Below are 21,539 nucleotides of genomic sequence, written 5' to 3' on the forward strand. Positions count from 1 at the left end.
AATAAATTTGTCTTTGGAACAAAATGTCTTAATCGCTTGTACTCGGACTTGATTAATATGCGTTGCCCCTTTAAAATTTACAAAATCCAATACGCAAACAAAGTTTAAAAGATCTCTTGGCCTCGGCGTAACTGAATGCTCAGTTCGAAGTTAAAACAGCTTTTTCTAACGTCCGACAAGTAATATATATCATAAGCAGGCAGACCTGAATGATTTTCAAACGAATGCGTGTGCATTTTACGCTTTTTAAGAAGCAAGACAACTTTCTTATTAAGTTTTTTGGCAGGAGCTGCGAGCGCGGGGGGCTTGAGACCGTCTTTAGAATGGAGGATAGGGAGAGTCCTCAAAGTTCGCGCACTCCGTCATGTTGATTACAGAGTTTACATCATTGGTATTCATCACACACTACACTTAACAGTCTGCAGTCATTCAATGAAAGCATCAGCAAGACCCTCCGGATTATGAGTTTCAAGATTTTTTGTCACATCACAAGTTCTTCCAAAACATATCATACAGTTTTTAGCTTAATTTTTAGCACCATTGTACGAGCTATGAACCAGATCAAGGATGTAACCATATATCACGGGGACAAAAGATTATTTGTGAATTGATTAATGATCGACCACGTCATGTTTTAAATATTTTTTTTTACTTTATAAAAATACTTTATAAAAACCAGTACCTCACAGCAACAACAAAAAAGACCTGTACCATGACCTGATATGCTTTTAGAGTTATTCTAAAAGCCCTTTTATTGTAAACAAGTACAAACTATCAATCAAATGACAGAAGACATGGTGTGCAACAGGTTTTTCAGCAAAGTTGTGATCATGTTGATAATAGGCTACACATTTGCATATCAAATATGATACAGTAGGTTTATATAGCCCAGTTAAAGAGGTCTTCAGCAAGCCATTTATTTTAGTATAGTGACATGCTGTAGAGGCATCAATCCATTGAAGACAAAGGACATACTTTGAAGTATATAAACCACACAAGAGAGAAGAGGACCTGTGTCTCTAACTGCAGAGGACATCATAATTCCCTGAATCTGCTGGCTAAGTGTAGGATATTTGATGGCCAGGAGGTGAAACAGCCACAACAGAGAGGTTACAGGGCAAAATACAACCAATTAGGTCAATAAGAGACATTAAAGTCAGCATGAAATGCAAGTTGCGTCTTTTCTTCCCAATTGTGACATATATCTGAGTGAAACAGTGACAGGTTGTCCCGCCCTCGTGCCAGTAAACAGTCATGTAAATAAAATAAAAAAGAAATAAATAAAAAGAAATGCACAGATAAATCATTTATAATAAATGAAAAAACAAGAATTTTCCATTTTGATTTCATGGTGACTTGAGTTTGCATATAGATGAACATATATCTGCCTAGGCCATCCAAGATGGCTTCACACACGACCAGGGCCACAACATCAGGATCCTCAAAAACATATGTGTTCTTAGTCCATCCTTCAGCTGTTTCCTATCCTTTGACAAGAGGATGAAGGGGTCTGAAGAGACACTGCACTGAACTCCAGCAGAACCACATCTTTCAGTTCCTGCAGACACATTGGAGGGCCTTTTTTGTTGCAGCTCTTTCTTTAATTGAACAGACAATGGTACACATTCATGCAGACGACAAATCAAAGGTCAGCTGTTACATGCAGCTGAGCCACACAGTATTAAATAGAGCTCTGTCTATATCCGATTGTGACTCACCAATGCTCTTGCTATGAAGCTTGGATGTGGATTGTTGCTTCTTAGACTTGAGGGTCATTCATGTTTAAAGGGCATCCTGGAAGTGCTGCTGCTGCCTTTGGACTGAGGGATTTGACTGGAGAAATCTTGAAAATTAAACTGCAAACTGTTTCATCTATGTCAAAATGTTTACGAGGATCTGTAAAAGGATCTGATCATGGGTTTTTGATAATGTGTGAGATTGTAATGATGATTTACTTACACAACAAATATTCAAGAATTTTGGGTCAGTAAGATTTTTTTTCTTTTTTGGGAAAGAAATTAATAATTTTATTCAGCTAGCATGCATTAAATTGATCCAAAGTGAGAGTAAATACATTTATAATCTTACAAAAGATTTCTATTTAAAATAAATGCTGTTCTTTTTGATCTTTCTATTGATCAAAGAGTCTTGGAAAAAATGTATCACATTCTCCACAAAAATATCAAGCAGCACAACTGTTATCAACATTAATAATAACAAATGTTTCTTGAGCATATTAGAATGATTTCTGAAGGATCATGTGACACTGATGGCTTGATGGCTGTTCTGTCAAACCTTCGTCGTCGGTTAGGAACCTATGTGTGCTCTTTGATATCAATCTTTCATGTGAAAGTCACGTTTCTAGTATCTGTAAAACCGCATTTTTCCATCTTAAAAATATATCTAAATTACGTCATATGCTCTCAATGACAAATGCGGAACAATTAGTTCATGCGTTCATGACATCAAGGCTAGATTATTGTAATGCTCTTATGGGTGGTTGCCCTGCACGCTTAATAAATAAATTACAGCTGGTCCAAAACGAATCAGCTAGATTTCTTACTAGAACCAGGAAGTATGACCATATTAGCCTGGTTCTGTCAACACTATGGCTCCCTATTAAACATCGTATACATTTTAAAATATTGCTGATTACTTACAAAGCACTAAATGGTTTAGCTCCGCAGTACTTGAGCGAGCTCTTAACACATTATAGTCCTTCACGTCTATTGCGATCTCAAAATATCGACCAGTTGATAATACCTAGAATATCAAAATCGACTTTTAGATCCTTTTATATAGAATAGTCTTCCTAACATTGTCCGGGAAGCAGACACACTCTGTCAGTTCAAATCTAGACTAAAAAAACATCTCTTTGACCTAGCATACACATAACACATTATAAATTTCTATAATTGTTAGGAATGTTAGGCTGCATAGTTTAGGTCAGCCGGAACTGGGAACACTTTCCATAAATCCTGATGTACTTGTTACATCATAAGAAGGATGGCATCTACACTAATATTAGTCTCACTGTTTATCCAAGGTTTACCGCAGTCCGCCGGATCCAGGCCGGATCCAGATCTGATGAAGGACCTGCGCCTGGACACGACGACAACGCAGTCCTGAAGTGTCAACTAGTCTCTCCCCTGTGAAGGTCTCCTTCTCCTTCCCTTTACCTCTGCACAGATAAAACGTTGCCAAAATAGTTCCGGTTCACATGGTTACTCGGAAGCGATAAATAATTCTGTATTATAGATTTTTAAGGCCAGAAAAGTAATAATATATATTTATTCTTCAAGGCTTGCACCTTGGAACCTATTTCAAGGTTTGCGTTCTCGAGACACCAGGCACTGTTGTTGTGCGAATGAGCGGGCCGGAGCGCGTCAAGGGTTTTCTGTTAGAACGGTGTTGTGTTAGCGGCCCCTAAGTTAATAACTAATGATCTTTGCAACGGAAGTGAATCGATCAAAACTAACTTTAGCTGGACAATAACTTTATTCTAGCTGCTGTAAAGCCAAAACAATCTCTGTTACTTTAATTTCCTATTATTACTGTAAAGCTACTTTGAAACAGTCCATATTGTTAAAAGCGCTATATAAATGAAGGTGACTTGACCTGACTGAAGAATGGAGTAATGATGCTGAAAATTCAGCTTTTTCATTACAGGAATGTTAAAATGTCTTAAATTACAAAACAGTTTATTTTAAATTGTACTGATATTTCACAATATTACAGTAATATTGTGAAATATCACAATATTACTGAATTTATGTGATCTAAAATACAGTAATATTGTGATATTTCACAATATTACTGTATTTTAGATCACATAAATTCAGTATTGGTTGGCATAAGAGACTTCTTGCTCAAATTCTTTTCTTCAATTTGGAACGGTAGTGTGCATCAAAATTATTGTTCTTAAAAAGCTTTATGTGAGGCTAATGGCATCAGTTTTAAGAGACAATATTTTTTTACTTTAAAAAGTTTTTTAAGTTCTAAGAAAAAAGGTTAAGTATTTTCCTGATACATTTAGATGGATGGATGGATGGATGGATAAAGCAAGGTTAAGTGTTAAAACAACCATAGGCAACAGAACAAATAGCATTAAGTATAATGATAAATGATTAGGATATGACAGTTATAATCATAAATAGTTTGTAACTGCTGAACAAAATCAACTAATACTCAATCTGAAGAAGTTCCTTGACCTTTACTTCTACTCAGGATCCAGCAAATGTCCAGTTGTCCTAGTATTGTGCCTGAGTTTTATAAATACAGTTCCATTGAGAGTACTCAAGTTTGAGACTACATCTTAGAGATGACATACTGAGGTTAAAAGATCAACAAGTGTTCTAGAGTACAGTAAGCAGTTGTGCTGTATATAGTCAACCTGTAATGAAAAAAAACCTAAGCATTACACTGTGAGCTGATAGAGTCAGATGTGAAACATCAATGGTCCAAAATAAAGTAGCGCACATGTAAAAAGCCTGAGAGTCCTTACATTTGGATTGGCTTCGCTTGAACACATGAATGTAGTGTGAGTTAACGGCCCGTTTATGGAGTCTAACTACATCTGGTTAAATGTGTATTGTTCTAAAGTGTCTCGTAATGACATTTAGACCATTTCCACTTTGTAATATGCACTTAGAGACACTGAAATGACTGGAATAATAATAATAAATTAATGTAGTCTGTTGAGTATTGCTGACAGCTGATTTTATTCATGAAAAGTCATGGTTTCGACATATACACACTTCATTCTACTGTAAAACATTCATATTATCTCCACATTGTCACTGTTTTAGTGCAACATAATTCATTCCAGAAAAGCTTGATTTAGTTTCACATTAAAGGGTTGCTCGGCATGACTGAAAGAGTAGTAAACACACACACACAAATGAAATAATATAAAACCTTATTCACAACAACACATTGAGTCTGAATTTTTTCTCTGTTTTAGTTTTCGCACCATAATATATTTGAAACTAGAAGCTTGAACAATTTGAATAACCCAAGTTAAAACAAATAATAAACAAATTGGATAGAAGAAAAACCCAATGTTGGCGTTTATGCAAAGTGATGGAAAACAGAAGAGCATTTGCACTGAGTTAGTTCTGCAATAAAAACTAAGCAAACAGCTATTTACTGTATAATCCAAGCCAATATTTATGTATGTGATAGAAGGTCAAAGGTGTTCACTTGCTGTGTGTGGACAGATGAGGTCACGATAGGACTGTGCTAAAAACAATGAGAACATTACCGCAGCTTTCCCACACCTTTTGACCAATGGATTTCCATGTCTTTTCCTGTTGTCTCTGATCACTGGATAAGGAGTTTTAAAATTACTTTATGGAAATTTTACCACAAAGAGCATTTTCTAGCCAATGAAATATTTCCGAGTTGAGCATAACAGGAAAAATTCATATTCACAGTTTTTTTTTTTTTTTAATGAATGTGGAACCCTGATGCTATTTTCATTTCACTTTGTTTCGCAAGTTGTAGGTTTGTTTGCTGTAAATGTGAATTTTTTTTTTTTTTTTTTTGTGGATGTGAATTACTCATTTGTCCATTAGATAAATTAACAACTAAACAAAACAAACAAATAAAAAAAAAATCAAGCACTGATTCTGTGACTATGTTCACCAAACAGGATGCAAACTGTTCAAAAATAAATCCAAATAATACAAACTATGTAAATCAAATCAAGATCAACACCCGTTCATAGTTTCAAATAAAAATAAAATTATTTTTAGACATATTTCTCCATGTGTGACGTTGAAGAATACATGTTCTGCTTTTGATCATTCATTAAAAGTCATTAAAAAAATCTCAGATTTTTGTGGACAATACATTTAATATATATGATATCTTAATATAGTTTAGATATTTTGGATGATTTAGATCAAAACAAGATATTTTTCAAATGACCAAAGATAGTGATAATCATTCAACCATAAAGTTACTCTCATTCATGGGTATAAGCTAATCTTTCAGCAAAAACGTTCAAAATAATATACTATACTAAAGATTCTCATAAACATTCAACGCTGCAGCTAATGTATGTTTAATAACATATTCTAGTCCCTTCAGGAAAAAAATGGCACTTCTCTGAGACATCTCCATTCCATCCATGCATTACAAGTTCACTAGTTTCCAGGCACATCTTGAATCAGCCGATCTCTACATAAACAACTTTGGCCGTTATACCATCCTCTTGCATTCACAAGGACTGAGTTTTCTCTGGAAACCAATGGGGCTGCCGATACGCTATGAAGAGGAATTTGTACCGATGCATGCTGTATGCTACTGTATGCACTGAAATCTGCGATATATAATACATTCCTGGTGTTAAACGCAAAGACTTCAACATATCAAAAGTTTAATCCGTTAAGTGTCAGTGAAACCCAAACCGTGTGTGCTTTAATGAACTGGGAATTCTTGCAAAAACGTCACTCCCTAAAGCTGTGAGGCCTTTCAATATTACAATAAAGTCAATCCACTTTAGATTAGATCAAAACACTTTAGTAAAAGATAAAAAGCATCTCGTTTGATAACATGATTTCAGTCAATAGTTTTCATATATACTGATAATCACTACAGTATAACAACTGGCAGTAATAAAAGTATTACTTATGCCATAAAAACTAGTTCAAAAAAAGATATACACCATTTTCCACAAATCTCAAGGCCCTGGTTCACAATTGGAAGACACCACGAAAAATACACATTAACATGACATTTTTTTGCGTCGAGTGATGGACTAGTCTTCTTGATTGAGTTCCGTGTATGAAATACAGTCACTCTTCTCAACCAGGATGGGTCCAAGTTCCTGACTACTTGCCAGAGATGCAATGCTGAGAACTGCTAAAATAGGTTTGTCAAAAAGTCATAGGTAAGATGTGTAGGACGGGAGGAGCTTAAAGTAAGGACGACGTCCTGAACAATAAACACAACTGCACTGTGCATGCTGGCCACAGCTAACGGAGGGTAATGCACTGAAATCCATTACGCTTTTGGACGCCATGTTTTGTGTGTGTGTGTGTGTGTGTGTGTGTGTGTGTTTCAGGTGGCGTAAACTCTGTGGCAAGGCCAGAAGATTCTGTGCTTTATCTGCGTACACACACACCGCACATTTAGCGGCCCCCAAAGGGCCCACCAAGGGCTGGGATGTCCTGAGGCTGTGTCTCTCTCTGTCCATATCCTGGAGAACCCCGGAGCCGTCTCGTCATCTCTCTGGAGGACGTCCAGTGGTGGAGCTCACTGAGAGATGGGTGCTGCAGGGCTGGACGGGGTTTGTGGAGTGCTCTGGTAGGAACGCAGAAGGACTTTGTGCTTTGTTGCCACCTCTGCCCTGACCTGCTGCTGCTGCTCCAGGAACTCCTTGAGGCGTGTGGTGGTAAATGTGAGAGTCTGTCTCCGCAGTCTCATTAGATAAGCGTCCTGCAACCAGGAGTTGTTAAAGCAGTCCTTAATGGTAGGACGGGCCCTGAAACACAGACAAAATCAGGAATCAGTCAACATCAAAGACACATAGCCTGGCCTATCCTGAAAGCTAGAGATGTGTCCCAAATGACGCAATATACACTATGTAGTCTGATAGCCCACCCCCCTCCACTACGTTATTAAAGCTGCGACAGTTGAGTGAAAGAAGGTAAAATTATAATTTCAAAAATAATACATTTTAAAACACAATTATAATGCAAAAATATCATTTAAAAAAATATTCTTAAAATAATTGAGAAAATTACCGTAATCCTCAATGGTGATTCTAATTAGATCCACATTGCTGTTGTAAAATTATTTCTCACATTATTCAATCAAAAATACAGACATTTAAAAAGTAAAAATAATTTTAAAAAAGCAGCAACACTGCTATGATGTATAAATACTTTAAATTTTAAATAATATCAGCAATTTTACAACATTTTATAACAGTAATGAGTACCTATTTTCTAAATAATTGAAATAAAACTTATTATATATGTATATGTATATTATTATACAATATAATATATTATATATTTTATACATATATTATGTATATTATATATGTATATATATACACACACACACACACACACACACACATATATATATATATGAAAATTTTGAAATATATATGAAATTTGACACGGTCTTACTCACCAAGGGTAGCTGCACAGGATCTTTTTGAGGAACAGAGAGGCACTTTGGGACACATTTTGGTAGAGCTTACTGAGGTCAAACTTGGCTGCCTGGATTCTGGCCTCTGTCTCAGCAGGGTCATTCTCTGTAAATGGCAGTCTCCCACTGAGCCTGAATGGTGTACAGCATGACAAAAGCTTCGAGTTATACACTAGAATAGCATTTATGTCAAACATAATCGCAGACACTGACAGCTCACAAGCTCCAGAGAGCTTCTGGAATGTGAAATTGTAACGATTCAAATGCTCCCGCTGACATAAGATTGCTAACTAAATTGGAGGTAACACAGAAAGCACCACACAGCAAAACTGGACATTTAAAGTCAACATAAAATCAGAATAGACTTTGTTTACTTTCCAAGACAGAGTTGCAGTGGACAGCACTCACATGATATAAGTCAATATGCCAATGCTCCAGATGTCAGCTGGTGGACCCACCACATCTCCTTTCAACATCTCAGGGGCTTTGAGTAATCAGCAGAGATTAAAAAAACACATTAGAAAGTGTACAGAATTGCACAATTACTTAAACGAGAAGGAATGGGATACCATGGGAATATCTAACAAAGAACAACCATACGATATTTTAAAAGGATTACGAATATGATGCAAATAAATAATGTTTGTCCACGTTTGTAACACGACTTAGACTGTTGAAAGTGTTCTGAGTGGTTGCTAGAGGAGGAGTAATTAACTAGAGACTCTCTGATTTTTTTTATATTAGCAAGAAAATATTGAAATATATGAAACAATATGTGCAGAAATGTTGTCTTACACATATAGTCTAGTGTTCCAATGGGTGGGCTGAACTGCTTCAGGAACAGTGGATTGAAGGTCTGCGCACTACCAAAATCAATAATCTTAACCACATTCATGTAAGTGACAATGATATTCTCTGGTTTGATATCCAGATGTAGGATTCTCCGGCTGTGCAGGTAGTCCAGACCCTGAAGTATCTGTACGATATATGCCACCACGTCATCCTCTGAGTATCGGAACCTAGGAAGGGAGATAAACAAAGTGTTTTACAATTTCAATTACAATTTTTTTGTACTTTTTATAGCTCTGTTCACAACCCCCATACAACAACCCCGTACACCATCAAGTCAAGTGTTTGTGTAGAAGCACACAATGCAAAAAGTGCTGGGGAAGGATTGAAAAGCGGCGACATGAGGACCTAAAGCAGCACGCAGCAGTCTCTGACCTGTCAATCAGACTGTAGAGCAGCTCTTTCCCTGAGCAGCACTCAGAGATGAGCACCAGGTAGCGTGGGGTGACGTAGGCCTCATGCAGAGCCATGACCTTCTCGTGGTGGAGGGACTTCAGTATGTCGTACTCCTGTAACACGGCCTGCTTGCTCTCAGGCTCATACGGCACAATCTTGGCCATGTACAGGTTACCGGTGGCGTTTTCCCGACACTCTCTGATCACGCCAAAACGACCTCTGTGGTGAAGAAAAGGCATGATGATCAATGGCTGTCATTTGTATTATAATAATAAACTTATTTTTGCAAAAAAAAAAAAAAAAGTTGCTTGAAAAATGTTTATATTTTGGTTTGGTTTGATAATCTGTAATATAGTGCAAAACATATATACATCTTGTTTAAGTGTCCAAATATTTTTTGGGGTCACTGTACAATAGAATTCTATGAATTAGTTAAAAAAATACAGACTACAGAATATATATTCTATTTAAAAATAATGAATAATATATATATATATTTATATTATAATATAAAATAATATATTTATATAATATATATATATATATTATATATATAATATAATACATATTAATTATTATAAGAAACACAAACACACAAACACACACACACACACATTTATATATATATATATATATATATATATATATATATATATATATATATATATATATATATATATATATATATATATATATATATATATATATGAACATTTTTTCATATTCAAATTCAATTCATATTCATATTTCAAATTTTGGAGCTCAGTGTTAATTTAATTTTATATATTATTAAATAATTTGAAACAACAATTACATCAAAAGCTGATTTGCATGATGATACATGATGATCTTGAATGCTATTAAGTCAAGGTATAATTATCCGTTGGTCATGTCTTATCTCACTTAGGGAAGCCTGGGATTAAAAAATAAAAAAAATAAATAAAATAAAATAAAATAAGCATTTCTGAAAACACTGAACAGAAATAGAACTCTAAACGACTCCAAAACGTGGAAACAGCAGTTACATCAAAAGCTGATTTCATGATGACAGATAGAAGCCAATTATTTATAATGTATTCTAGTACAACATTTATCTTGCTATTCTGTCATATGGATTACTTACAGATACTTTTGTATTTGATGTTGCCAAAAAAAAAAAAAAAAAACTGCTCAGAGACACAATAGGATAAGGTAATATAAAAGTGATCAGTCATTGCACTTTACCTCGCTTTCTCATCCATGAATGTGTAAGGTTTCTGGGGGACACCCTGCCTTAGGGTCAAGTCTCCAGGTTTTCCTATAGGGGTCCTGCGCCCTGTAGGAGTGGCTCGTCCACTTGGGGTCATACGAAAGGGTGTGCCAGTACCCTCCCCTACTGGACTCAGACTTGTAACTAACACCACGGGCGGTGACAGGGCAGGAGAAGGCGTGTTTGGGATGACTGGGGTCACATGTGCTGTGGTGGCGGCCGGGGCATACATAGGCAATGAGGAGATAGGCTTGCCGATGGCGGGCGGAGGGGACAGTAGTGGAGGTGGGGACATTGGAGGAGTTTGAGATGGAGGAGACACCACATTGACAGGAGTCTGAGGTTTGGGCAGAACGACAGGCGGTGAGGGTTTGGCAGGAGGAGGCTGAGCTGGGGAGGGTTTGGCCACAGTGATGTTCAGAGTGGTCTTCGCTTTGGCAGGAGTAGGAGTAACGGGAGGTGGAGTTCGGACATCAGGCGCAGTCCGTTGACTCGGGGGAAGGGCAGCAGGGGAAGGTGTAGTAGCTGACGCAGGAGGAGGTACAGGCTTTACCGGCTGGGCTGTAGAGGGCGCTGAAGTAGCCAGTTTTACTGCAGCAGGCTTCATTGCAGGTAAAGACATGGTAGATGTCACTACTGCTGGTGCAGGAGCCGGAGCTGACGAAAGCGTTTTGACAACAACTGTTCCACTGGACTTTTGAGGTGCTGTAGAAAAGACTTTGAATTTGAATAACGAAGAAGCATAGACGCATAAGTTCCATTCAAAATTATATTATATTATATTATATTACACTACTATACACTCTCAGAAAATAAAGTACATAATTGTACCTTTAGGGGTACAATGGCTTGTCACTGGGGCTGTACCCTCAAGGGTACACTATTGTACCTTAATCTTTAAAAGAAACGGTACATATATGTACCTTTTAATGCTTTTTGACACTCAAAAAGCTACATATATGTACCTTGAGGTCCAATAAATAAGCCCTATGGGGTACATTAGTGTAGATTGTACCTTGGGGAACAGAAATGGACTCCTACTGTATCCCTATTTCTGACAGTGTACTGTTCAAAAGTGTGAATTTTTTAAATATTTTTGAAGGAAGTCTCTTTATGCTCACCTAGGTGACACTTGGTGATCAAAAACAGTAATATAGTGAAAATATTGTCACAATTTTCAATAACTGTTTTATATTTGAATATATTTTACAATAAAGCTGAATTTTCCAGTCTTCTTCAGTCACATGATCCTTCAGAAATCAATCTAATTTGCTGATTTGGTGCTCAAATAACATTTCCTTCTATTGCAAATTTTGAAAACAGTTGCTGCTTAATGTTTTTGTGGAAACCATGATATTTGTTTCAGGATTGTTTGATGAATATAACAATGTAAAAGTCTTTACTGTCAATTTCAATCAATTTAATGCATCCTAGCTGAGAAAGTATTCATTTCTTTTAAATAATAAAAAAAACAGTAGTTTATATAATGTTATACTATCATTTAAATAGGAGGAGAAAACATTTTGTAGTTGACATCAAAGCCATCAATCTAATTAAACTACAATATTTTGGTTCAAATTCATTGTCTTGTGTTAGAAGCTAGACAAATTTGGTAGTTTTTGTGGCATTTCTTTATCTTTTTTTTTTTGTCTTAAAATGGTAAAAGAAAATACAACAATATGGGTTCACTTGCAACAAATATGAACATTGTGTTGTTTAGAGAATTATTAGCTCCTGACAGCATTAAACTGTTGGAAATCACTGATCTAGACAAAACTTTTGTGCACCTGTTGAGTCCAGGACCACTTTTTCAGACAAGTTGCTGTAAGGTCCCTGGCCAGCCTTGTTCACACAGGCAACTCTGAACCTGTATGTGGCACCAGTTGGAAGGTCCATGACGTTGTAGTAACAGTCAGCCACACCTGTGGCTACTATCAGCCAGTTAGTCTCACCTGTAGGAAAATAAACATTGTAAAGAAGAATTGGTTGCAATACCCATCCTTTCCAAAAGAGGGCAGTAGAAGGAAAGATAACTGTCTTTCCTCTACATTCGCCACCATTTTTTTTCATTTACATATGAAATAAACTAATAGTAAGAAAATCTGAATAATTTGTGAAATCAAGATGGAGGGTGGATTTTAAGAGTGGAGCAAAACAGTATTAGCATTATGAAACATTCAAAATTTTGCATTTAAAATAATAGGGAATGCAGCTGACAATCTTTTCAACAGTATACTGTACTTTACAAATCCCACTCTAAATCATCAATCAAAGCAAGATGAATAAAGAAAGATGTCCACTAACCCTCTTTCTTCCTCTCCAGAGAGTAGGTGCATGGTGCCGTGGTGTCTGAGGGTCTCCACACAACCAGGGCGGTGTTTTTATATTTCTGAGGAACCTCAGGGGTCCCAGGACTATTAGGCAGACCTACAGAATAATATTCAGTTTTTACTACTAGAAATTCTTATTTGGTTGATCTGTCTTGACAAATATTTACTACCATTCAAAATGTTGTTGTCAGTAAGTAGTTTTTGTAATCCTTTAATTCAGTAAGAACATATTAAATTGAACAAAAATTACAGTAAATATATTTACAATGTTACAAAACATTTAGATATTTTTTTCGACATTGATAATAATAAGAAATGTTTCATGTTTCTTCAGTTTAGCATATTAGAATGATTTCTTAAGTATCATGTGACACTGAAGTCTGGGGCTTTGCATCACAGTAATAAATTACATTTTAAAATATTAAAAAAGAAAACAGTTATTTTATATTAATATTTTTTCACAATAATAAAGCTTTCACTGCTTTGACCAAATAAATGCAGCCTTGGTGAACTTCTTTCAAAAACATTTTAAAAATCTTACAGACCCTTTTGAACAGTAAGGGCAGTACTGACTTTAAGTGTTATACACTGGACTTATAAACAATCATATAACTATAAAACTATAGAAATTCCCAACAGTTTTACAGTTTCCACTATTTTCCTTGATCCTGGGAACCCTGCGGAAAATGGGATATTATCATAATAGCCACATTTCATGCACTAAACACAAAAAAACTGTCCCCGGTGAGGCAACTGCATGATATTTGGACGTCTGCTAGCAAGTCACCTTTCCATATTAATCAGCTCTGAAGCACAACAAGGAGTGAATAATTTATGACCTGCTGTTAGGAGAAAATGGCTTTGCAAAATAAGCAGTGCTTTAACCTGCTCACGATTTTAGAAAGCCAATGGCATTTCTGTTCTCAAGGCTAAAAGAGCTCCTTCCTGAGTCTAGCTGTGAGCTATGCACTAACTCTTAAAAAATAAATTAAACTGTTCTTTCACTGTGTCCCACTTTCATCTCTGTTCTAGCCTTTACTTTTCTGAGAAATTCTGGAACGTCGCGTTGTGGTACTTCTCTTCTTTTTCCCTCCTTAAAGCTACACTGTGTAATTTTTTTAGTTGATTCTTAGCAAAAAACACTTAGTTCTTTCAAAAATATATGTGCTCATTAATGTATATTTACTTCTTTCAAGTAATAAAGTATTCTCGTAAGTTTATAATCTGCCATTGAAAGTACATACGGGTGAGGGGTTCGAATGCCGGTCGCCATGTTGCCCCTCCATCTTGAAACTACATTAGCCAAAGAGGGACATACCTGTAAATTCAAGCTTCGCCTTTCGCGCTTTACACTCAGTCACAGAGACGAATGCGAGGGGGAGATTACTCGCGACTGCCGGCAGATTTGAAAGATTGCTGATGGAGGATCACACCTATTTTCGAGGACATGTAGCAGAGTCGCCAAGGAAGCGAAAGAGAGAATTAAAACGTCAACGCGACAGGCAAATCAGCAAGACCAAAGTCAATACTGGAGTAACTTTTCCCAGATGGAAAGAGCTCATGAGGAGCAAAGATTTTAAAACGGACGCCGAAGTTGCCTGCTTTCTTCTCGACAGGTAACTCAGCCTATTTGTGTAAATTCGAAGTTTTATAGTTGCTTGTCTAACCATAGCATGGTTGTGCATAACGCCAGAACGACCTCTAGTATAACTTGCGTTACGTTTCCTCACGTCAATGGTGAAAAAGTATTGTTTACCTTGTAACATAAATCTGTGCTGCGACGGATCACAGGTGATAGTTTTAAAGGCGCAATTGGACGAAGTCGAACTGGAAGCCATGTTAATCTTGGAATAATACGGCCACCGTAGGAGTTAAAACGCCCTTGAAATTGAAAGGAATAGAAACTAATATTCACTGGGTAGTCATATACAATTTCACCGCTAGATGGGGGAAAATATCACACAGTGTAGCTTTAAGGGGTTTTCACACTGACAGATCTATTCTTGCTGCAAAGTGACTGGATCTCATTTGCTTTCAATGAGATCTGAGGCAACTTCACTATGGCAATGTAACGTGAGCATGTCCAGTGACATGTCAAAGTTGAGAAAACTAATGTGTAAAAACTGTTGCATGCAACTTACGAGCAAGGGACACAACGCATGAGCTGGTGACAGAGGCCAGTGCGTTTGAAGCCACACATTCATAAAGGCCTGCATCTTTCTTGGTGGTCTTCATTATCATCAGCAGCTGCCTCCCATCAGGGCAGGATATCATGTTCATCCTTGGGTCAATCTCAAGTGGTTTCTTATCTGAGAATACACAAAGTTGAAAAGCAAAAATGTTAGTTGGGAATTTTAACTTTTTCCAAAATCAAAATCTTAAAGCTACAAGCTGGTGTTCTCTAATGCTTATATTGACATTTTAGACTGAGACATTGGTGGTGTTACTTTGAGATGGAAAGACATCCTTCTATATTTAGTCAAAAAATAAACAGGTTTGGTTATGTCGGCACAATGACTATTAAGGCATCTAGGATCCGTGGTTTTGCACAGTACAGATCCTGATTAAACGCATACTGTATATTTCTTGGTATACTGTTCTTAATTGATCATATATAATCTATCTTAATCATATATATAAAACAATTAAGAATAGTATACCAAGATATACAAAGTATGCATTTAATCATCTTTTAGTATGAAATGAAAGACTGAAAGACACTATGCTAACATAGTGAACAAAATCTTTACAGAAGTGAGATAATACACTTACAATATTGTACAGTTATTTTATAATCAGCTGTTATAAGCATATTGTACTCAATTTAGGTCAGATTCTATTATCTTTAGTCCCATCAAAGCTAATATTATAATTTGAATCAGACCTTTCATCCATGAGATGTGTGGGTGAGGGCTGCCAGCAGGGAGGCAGCTGAGAGTGACAGGATCTCCCTCCAAGAGAACGTGGTCCCTCAATTTGATATGGAACACAGGAGGGAAATCTAATTGTTGAGAGAATCAGTGAAAAAGTAAGACAGGCACTATAATTTATCTCCCACAGCTGTGCCAAAGCAAATCTATATGCATAATTGATTCATTGATGATATATGTAAATGTTTATGACAAAGCAGGAAGTCATCAAGTCATGTCTCTTTTTGCGCAGACATTACAGTGAAATACGCAAATAAAACAAACAATACCAGATGTTTGATTTGTGTACTGGCGAGAGCGGAGAGAGCCATTTTCCCTAGCAATGGAAGCTGGTATGTCTGGTTGTGAAACTGTCTTGTCCCTTTTTCCCCTTGTCAAGCCCCAGCGGTCCCACCGTGATCTACGCTCAATATCTGCACCTGGGAAAGAAAAATGATGGTCTTTGAAATCAGGAGAATTGACAACAACATGAAAGAGTTAATGTAATAAGAACATTAACCAGGAAAAACTGGCATACTTTTAACAGCTGATTCTGATTGGATGCTTGACATGGAATCGAGAGATTCTGATGAGGTCCCTTTCCCTGACTGGACAGCCAGTTGGTTCTGTGGGACACCCATCCTCTTCAGACTGCCCCCCTCGGAGGTAGAACGACGCATTTTGGTGAATATAGGTGTCCTCTTGAGCTCCATCTTGCCTTCATTGTCGTCTTTCCTGTCCTCAGAGTGGCTCCTAATCCTTGTGGATAAGCTTGCCATGGTACTGCCAATCTTCTTGCGTATCGCAAGGATAGGTGACTCCGAAGGTGCTTTGGACTCAGGCTCTGGGGGAGGCTCAGGACCTCCATCCATCCTCACCATTTCAATCTCCTTCTTTTCTTGGGATCCCCTCCGTCCCAGTGCCCAGGACAGACGTCGCCTGGGTGCTGAAGCCTCCTCCTCTTTGAGCTTCTCCTCCTGCCTCTCCACTGATGGGGTCCTTTTCAAGCGCATGGAGAGTCTCCTCATAAATCCAGGGTCCTTCTCTGCCTCACGGAGATCCTGAACTGATTTAGACTTCTCCTCTAACCTCCTTGGCACAAACTCTAAAGGAGCACCAATTGGCCCTGGGCGATACATTTCTTCTGCAGTTTCAGGAGGAACAGTGGTGGGCTTTTCTTCAGTCTTCTGAAAAGAGAAACGTTTCAGACTACGAGTGAGAGAGGACTCGCGCTTTTTGAAGCGAGATTCAAAGACCTCCTCAGATGTAAGGTCCTGGATGTTGCTTCCAGGAGATGGCTCTCGCTTAGGGGAAGCACGAGTGGGAGTCTTAGGAGGACTTGGCTCTTTAGGAGGGTGTTCTGTTGAGGCAACCCGAGAAAAGACTGCAGCATGTTCAGTGGTTTGGTGAAGATCTGATTTGGATGAAGAAGCTGATAAAAGTGTTGGTTCAGAGATGTGTCGGGAAATGGGTGCATAGACTGGAACTGATGATGGGGTGGACATTGGTGAAGGTGTGGGGACAGGAACAGGATCAGGTTGGCTCGATGCCTGGACCGATGGTACCATGATGGTCTGCATGATACTGGCATATGCAGACATCCTACCATCTGGGAGCACTGTACGTGCAGGGAGAGATGGGGTCACATAAGTTGAGACGACACTGTGGGGGCTGGGAGCTGGGGCAGCTGTTGGGGTCACCATGATTGAGCTGGTGGAAATGATCTCTGGAGACTTTGTTGATGCCTTTACATCATCCTCAACTTCTTTAACCTCCATCTCTGGAGCAAGTGGCTCCATTTCTTTCTCTGGCTCTTTGTCCTCTCTTTCTTTATCTTCCTCTTCTTCGATTGTTTCCTTTGCTACGGGGGTCTTCTGCTTAATTTCAGCAACTTTTTCAGACTCTTCACTGGGTTCCTCTAACTTGCTCTGGCCCTTCTCTTGTGCATCAGTCTCCCAAGATTTCTGATCAACACTTCTGACTTCATCTGCATTAGTCTTTGACACAACAATGACTTCTTCGGATTTACTGTCCTTGTAGACTGCTGGCTCTTTTTCCTCAATTTTCTCCATCTCATGTCTCTTTGGTTCTGGCGTATGATTTTTTGGGGTGACGGGGCGAGAATCCTTGACTGGCTCTGTGAGAGCAGACATAGATATAGCTTGCTGCAGCCGCCTCTCCTCTATTTGTGCCAGTGGGATCTCTAGAGGTGCTCCAATCCGTCTGTGCAATGGCATGGGCTCTGAATCACCCTGGCTGAAGGAAGCACTTTTGCGGAGTATCTTGGTCTTTGGGGTGTCATCTCTAGGTGACTCACTGGATGCTGCTCTAACAAGTGGAGGGTTACCGAGGCGAGACCCCCTCACAAAACGCTTCTCATCCCCCATACCTAATGTCTCCAGCAATGGGCCTCTTAATCCGCTCATCTTGTTGTCAACAGAGCCACCCCTGAGAAGTCTCTGCCTCATTAGTTCTAATTTCAGGGCATAGTCTTCCTGGCTCAGCTTTGCAGCTCCTGGGCTTGGGCTCCTCCTTGGAATCTCCATAGATACTGACTTTTGTAGAATTCTACTTCCATCGGCTGGGCTTTCTTCAGTGCCCTCCTCAGGTTTAATGTGGAGCTGTAGGGCACTGTCAGCTGAGCTCCCTCTGCGCAACTCTCCTCTGCGACGTGCTCCCTCTGGCTCATCTGACTCCATGCTTGAACCTCTGCGCATTGGTCTCTTGGCCTGTTCTGCCCTTTTGGCCAGTTCTGCTGGTTCTTCATCAGATGATCCTTTTTCATCTTCTTGCGTTGACCTCTTTCTGGCTCTACCTCTAGCGACTACATCTCCACCCTCTCTCTCTGACGTCTCCACTTCCATCGGCTCTGACTTTTGATGGATTGAAGCAGGCCTCTCAGCATTTCCGTTTGGTCTACCAGTCATTTCATCATCCCCTACAATTTCAGTCAGTGACATTCTAGATCCTGAGAATTCCATGTTGAGGGGCATTGGGATAAAAGGCAGCTCATCAATGTCTTCATCCGAATCTGAAGAGGATGAAGGTGGTGGTGAGCTTTGTTTCAGATGTCGTGGAACAGCAATGGAAATATGGCTGGAGGAGTCATCCAGTAACTCGGGTATAGACCTCATCACCATCTTAGATTTATAGCTGATAAGAGAACGCTAAAAGAGATGTGAACATTGTTACAACGACATACGGTAAGAATCTATAATGTTCTAAGTGCTGAAAAGTCCCTAATGTTATCTTACCTGCCATTTTCTTCTAGACAAAAACTTTTTAAGGTGCTCTGTGCTGATGCTCTTACCCTTATTCAGGGTCTAAAAGAAAGAAATATGTATTTAAAAATGACAAAGTAAACAACTGTTTCCATAAGAGTTATAGAAAGGAAATCCTTGGTTCTGAAATGTTTGCAACTTAAATTAACTTCAAGTGGCATATACAGTATGTTGTACTAATTTAAATAACGCATTTGGATAGCTATGGGTTTCTGTTGTTACCTTGAACCAGGGGTGCCGAAGACATTCATTAGCAACGGGTCTCCTGCAGATAAAACAACATTAAACAAATTGGCAGTTAACACAAAGTGCTTTTAGCAGTGGAAACAATTTTCTTGACAATACATTTTCAACAGGAGCATGGTGCAGCAGATAAGCCCTGTAGATTCCACTTACAATCTATCAGCCACCAGCAGTTTGATGACGAATCCCTTGGCTTCATGGCAGAGGTCGGTAAACATGCTTTCTTCAAAAGCCACGTTATAGTTTCTGATGTTGAGAACAGAGCTGCGGTCATTTTCTCCAGCAAAAGGAGAAACTCCAGTGAGACTGCAAAAAAAAGTTCTTTGATGAAGTCTAGCTGAAGATACTGGTATTAGTGATGAATATTCTAGGTAAATATATAATCTAATAATTTAAAATGATATAAATAATTTTATTATAGAGATATTTGACATAACCCTACCACAAGTATGTTAGAACTCCAATAGGCCTGTAAGAAAAAAAAGTCAAATTGTGAGAAAGACACTTATGTATTCATGACACTTTAGCTGCATACAAATTTGTTCAAGAGCTGTTTTGTCAAAGAGGGACCAGGTGCTTTACCAGATGTCCGTTGCCTTGGAGACGGGTGTCTGGTTAACAATCTCTGGGGCGACAAATTCTGGAGTGCCATATTTGCAGTACTGTGCCTCATCAGGCGTGAACTTTACAGCATTTCCAAAATCACATAAGCGGATCTGATCACTAGTAGGGTCTGCCATAAGGATGTTATCAGGCTGAGTGGAAATATAGAGGATTCTAGTCAACACATTGGTTCCTTACTGTGATTATTGCTTACTTGGAAGGAAATTGTGATGACAGCAAATTACATAATGCTTACCTTGATGTCTAGATGAACTATGTCAAGCTGATGAAGATAGCTAAGACCCTCCAACAGCTGCCTCACGCTGGATCGGATCTGCAGTAAACAATTCAGAGAATTTCTATAGGGTCGGGCCAATGTGATGAGTGTGCTTAAACTGTCTGAGTAAATCTAAAGCTTCTTTCATCTGTGAAATAAAGTAATATATTCCTTATCATCAAGATAACTAGAGGATGCAAAGATAAATTACCCAGGACAAACCAAATCTGACAAACTGTAACAGAATAGTCTGTTCACACATTTGAAACTTTTATGGTCACTTTGAAAGATCAAATTGGTTCACTCACCTCTGACTCCATTACTGTTGATTTCTTTGTAAGCCTTTCGAGAAGCTCCTCATGGCATCTTTACACATTGTCAAAGACAACAGCGTGATTGGGGAAAGCTTGTGAACAACTCATCATCCTTACACCATTGGTGATAGATGGGTGTACAACAAGTGTGATTGTGCAAGACTGGATGTGAGATAGTACATAAAGTGTGGTCCAAAAATTCACTAGTGAAAATGCTTCTATTTTACATACCATTTAATACATTTATTTAATCATAAATTATATTAAATTCATAATAATTTAAGTTCAGTGTTAAACTGAAAAATGAACATGGGTTAGAATTTGGTTTATTATTTTGTGACCAATAGTGCAGAATCTTAAATATTTCTTATATGTTTACATGCTTTTGCAACACATTCTCACTCCCAACTCGTCACATATTGACACTTGGTCAGGACCCCTCGGCGTCATATATAATGAACTTAAACTTAAACATGCTTTTATGGCCAGTGATCCCTAAAGCTCTCAGAGATGATAACAAGGATACAGCTCTGTAATGATGATAACAGCATTCTTCTTCTCGAAGGCGTCGTGAAAGTAGAGGATCCTCTCATGGTCTAGATGAGACAGGATGTTCAGCTCTTTCAGAGCGGAGGCCTTCCGTTTAGCACGAGCGGAAATAAACTTGGCTGCATATTCAATCTTTCCTGCCTTCTGTATCACCCGCTTCACATATGAGAACGCCCCTCTAAGGAAAGAACATTTCTCATCAAATCGTAGAAAATAAGAACATTTGTCTGGGGAAAGAGTGAATAATGGTTTATTCATTGTTTTAACAGATGGTAAAAGCAAACTAACTGATAATCAGCTAAGCAATAGCATGATTCAGCCAGTGAAAAGATAGTGTCAAAGCAAATATCTTTACCTCTATTTTTGTCTCTCT

At 38.2% G+C, this 21,539-nt stretch overlaps 1 protein-coding gene and 1 pseudogene across 6 annotated transcripts in view; both read right to left on the minus strand.

Moving 5' to 3' along the window:
• Positions 1–524: 524 nt before the first annotated feature.
• Positions 525–7,232, minus strand: LOC307164914 (SPEG neighbor protein-like; annotated as a pseudogene). The gene is made up of 4 exons: positions 7,160–7,232; positions 1,719–1,896; positions 1,415–1,598; positions 525–549 (listed from the first exon to the last, which is right to left on the minus strand). The product of its transcript is annotated as an SPEG neighbor protein-like (transcript).
• Positions 5,451–21,539, minus strand: part of spegb (striated muscle enriched protein kinase b) — an 80,593-nt gene continuing 64,504 nt past the window's right edge. For 4 of the 5 annotated variants that reach the window (XM_079882000.1, XM_079882003.1, XM_079882002.1 and 1 more), the window contains 20 exons: positions 21,144–21,344; positions 20,612–20,669; positions 20,283–20,360; positions 20,006–20,178; positions 19,866–19,892; positions 19,577–19,729; positions 19,403–19,445; positions 19,154–19,222; positions 16,438–19,066; positions 16,190–16,339; positions 15,875–15,991; positions 15,132–15,299; positions 12,965–13,087; positions 12,448–12,612; positions 10,636–11,365; positions 9,391–9,630; positions 8,962–9,185; positions 8,575–8,650; positions 8,149–8,298; positions 5,451–7,489 (listed from right to left, as the gene is read on the minus strand). In XM_079882000.1, the coding sequence (XP_079738126.1) occupies positions 7,261–7,489; positions 8,149–8,298; positions 8,575–8,650; positions 8,962–9,185; positions 9,391–9,630; positions 10,636–11,365; positions 12,448–12,612; positions 12,965–13,087; positions 15,132–15,299; positions 15,875–15,991; positions 16,190–16,339; positions 16,438–19,066; positions 19,154–19,222; positions 19,403–19,445; positions 19,577–19,729; positions 19,866–19,892; positions 20,006–20,178; positions 20,283–20,360; positions 20,612–20,669; positions 21,144–21,344 (5,803 nt within the window). In that variant the 3' untranslated portion in view covers positions 5,451–7,260. The remainder of the gene's footprint in view (positions 7,490–8,148; positions 8,299–8,574; positions 8,651–8,961; positions 9,186–9,390; positions 9,631–10,635; positions 11,366–12,447; positions 12,613–12,964; positions 13,088–15,131; positions 15,300–15,874; positions 15,992–16,189; positions 16,340–16,437; positions 19,067–19,153; positions 19,223–19,402; positions 19,446–19,576; positions 19,730–19,865; positions 19,893–20,005; positions 20,179–20,282; positions 20,361–20,611; positions 20,670–21,143; positions 21,345–21,539) is intronic. The other variant, XM_079882001.1, reaches the window with a different exon arrangement.

Source organism: Squalius cephalus (genome assembly GCF_949319135.1).
Source record: "Squalius cephalus genome assembly, chromosome: 9".
Lineage (NCBI taxonomy): Eukaryota > Metazoa > Chordata > Actinopteri > Cypriniformes > Leuciscidae > Squalius > Squalius cephalus.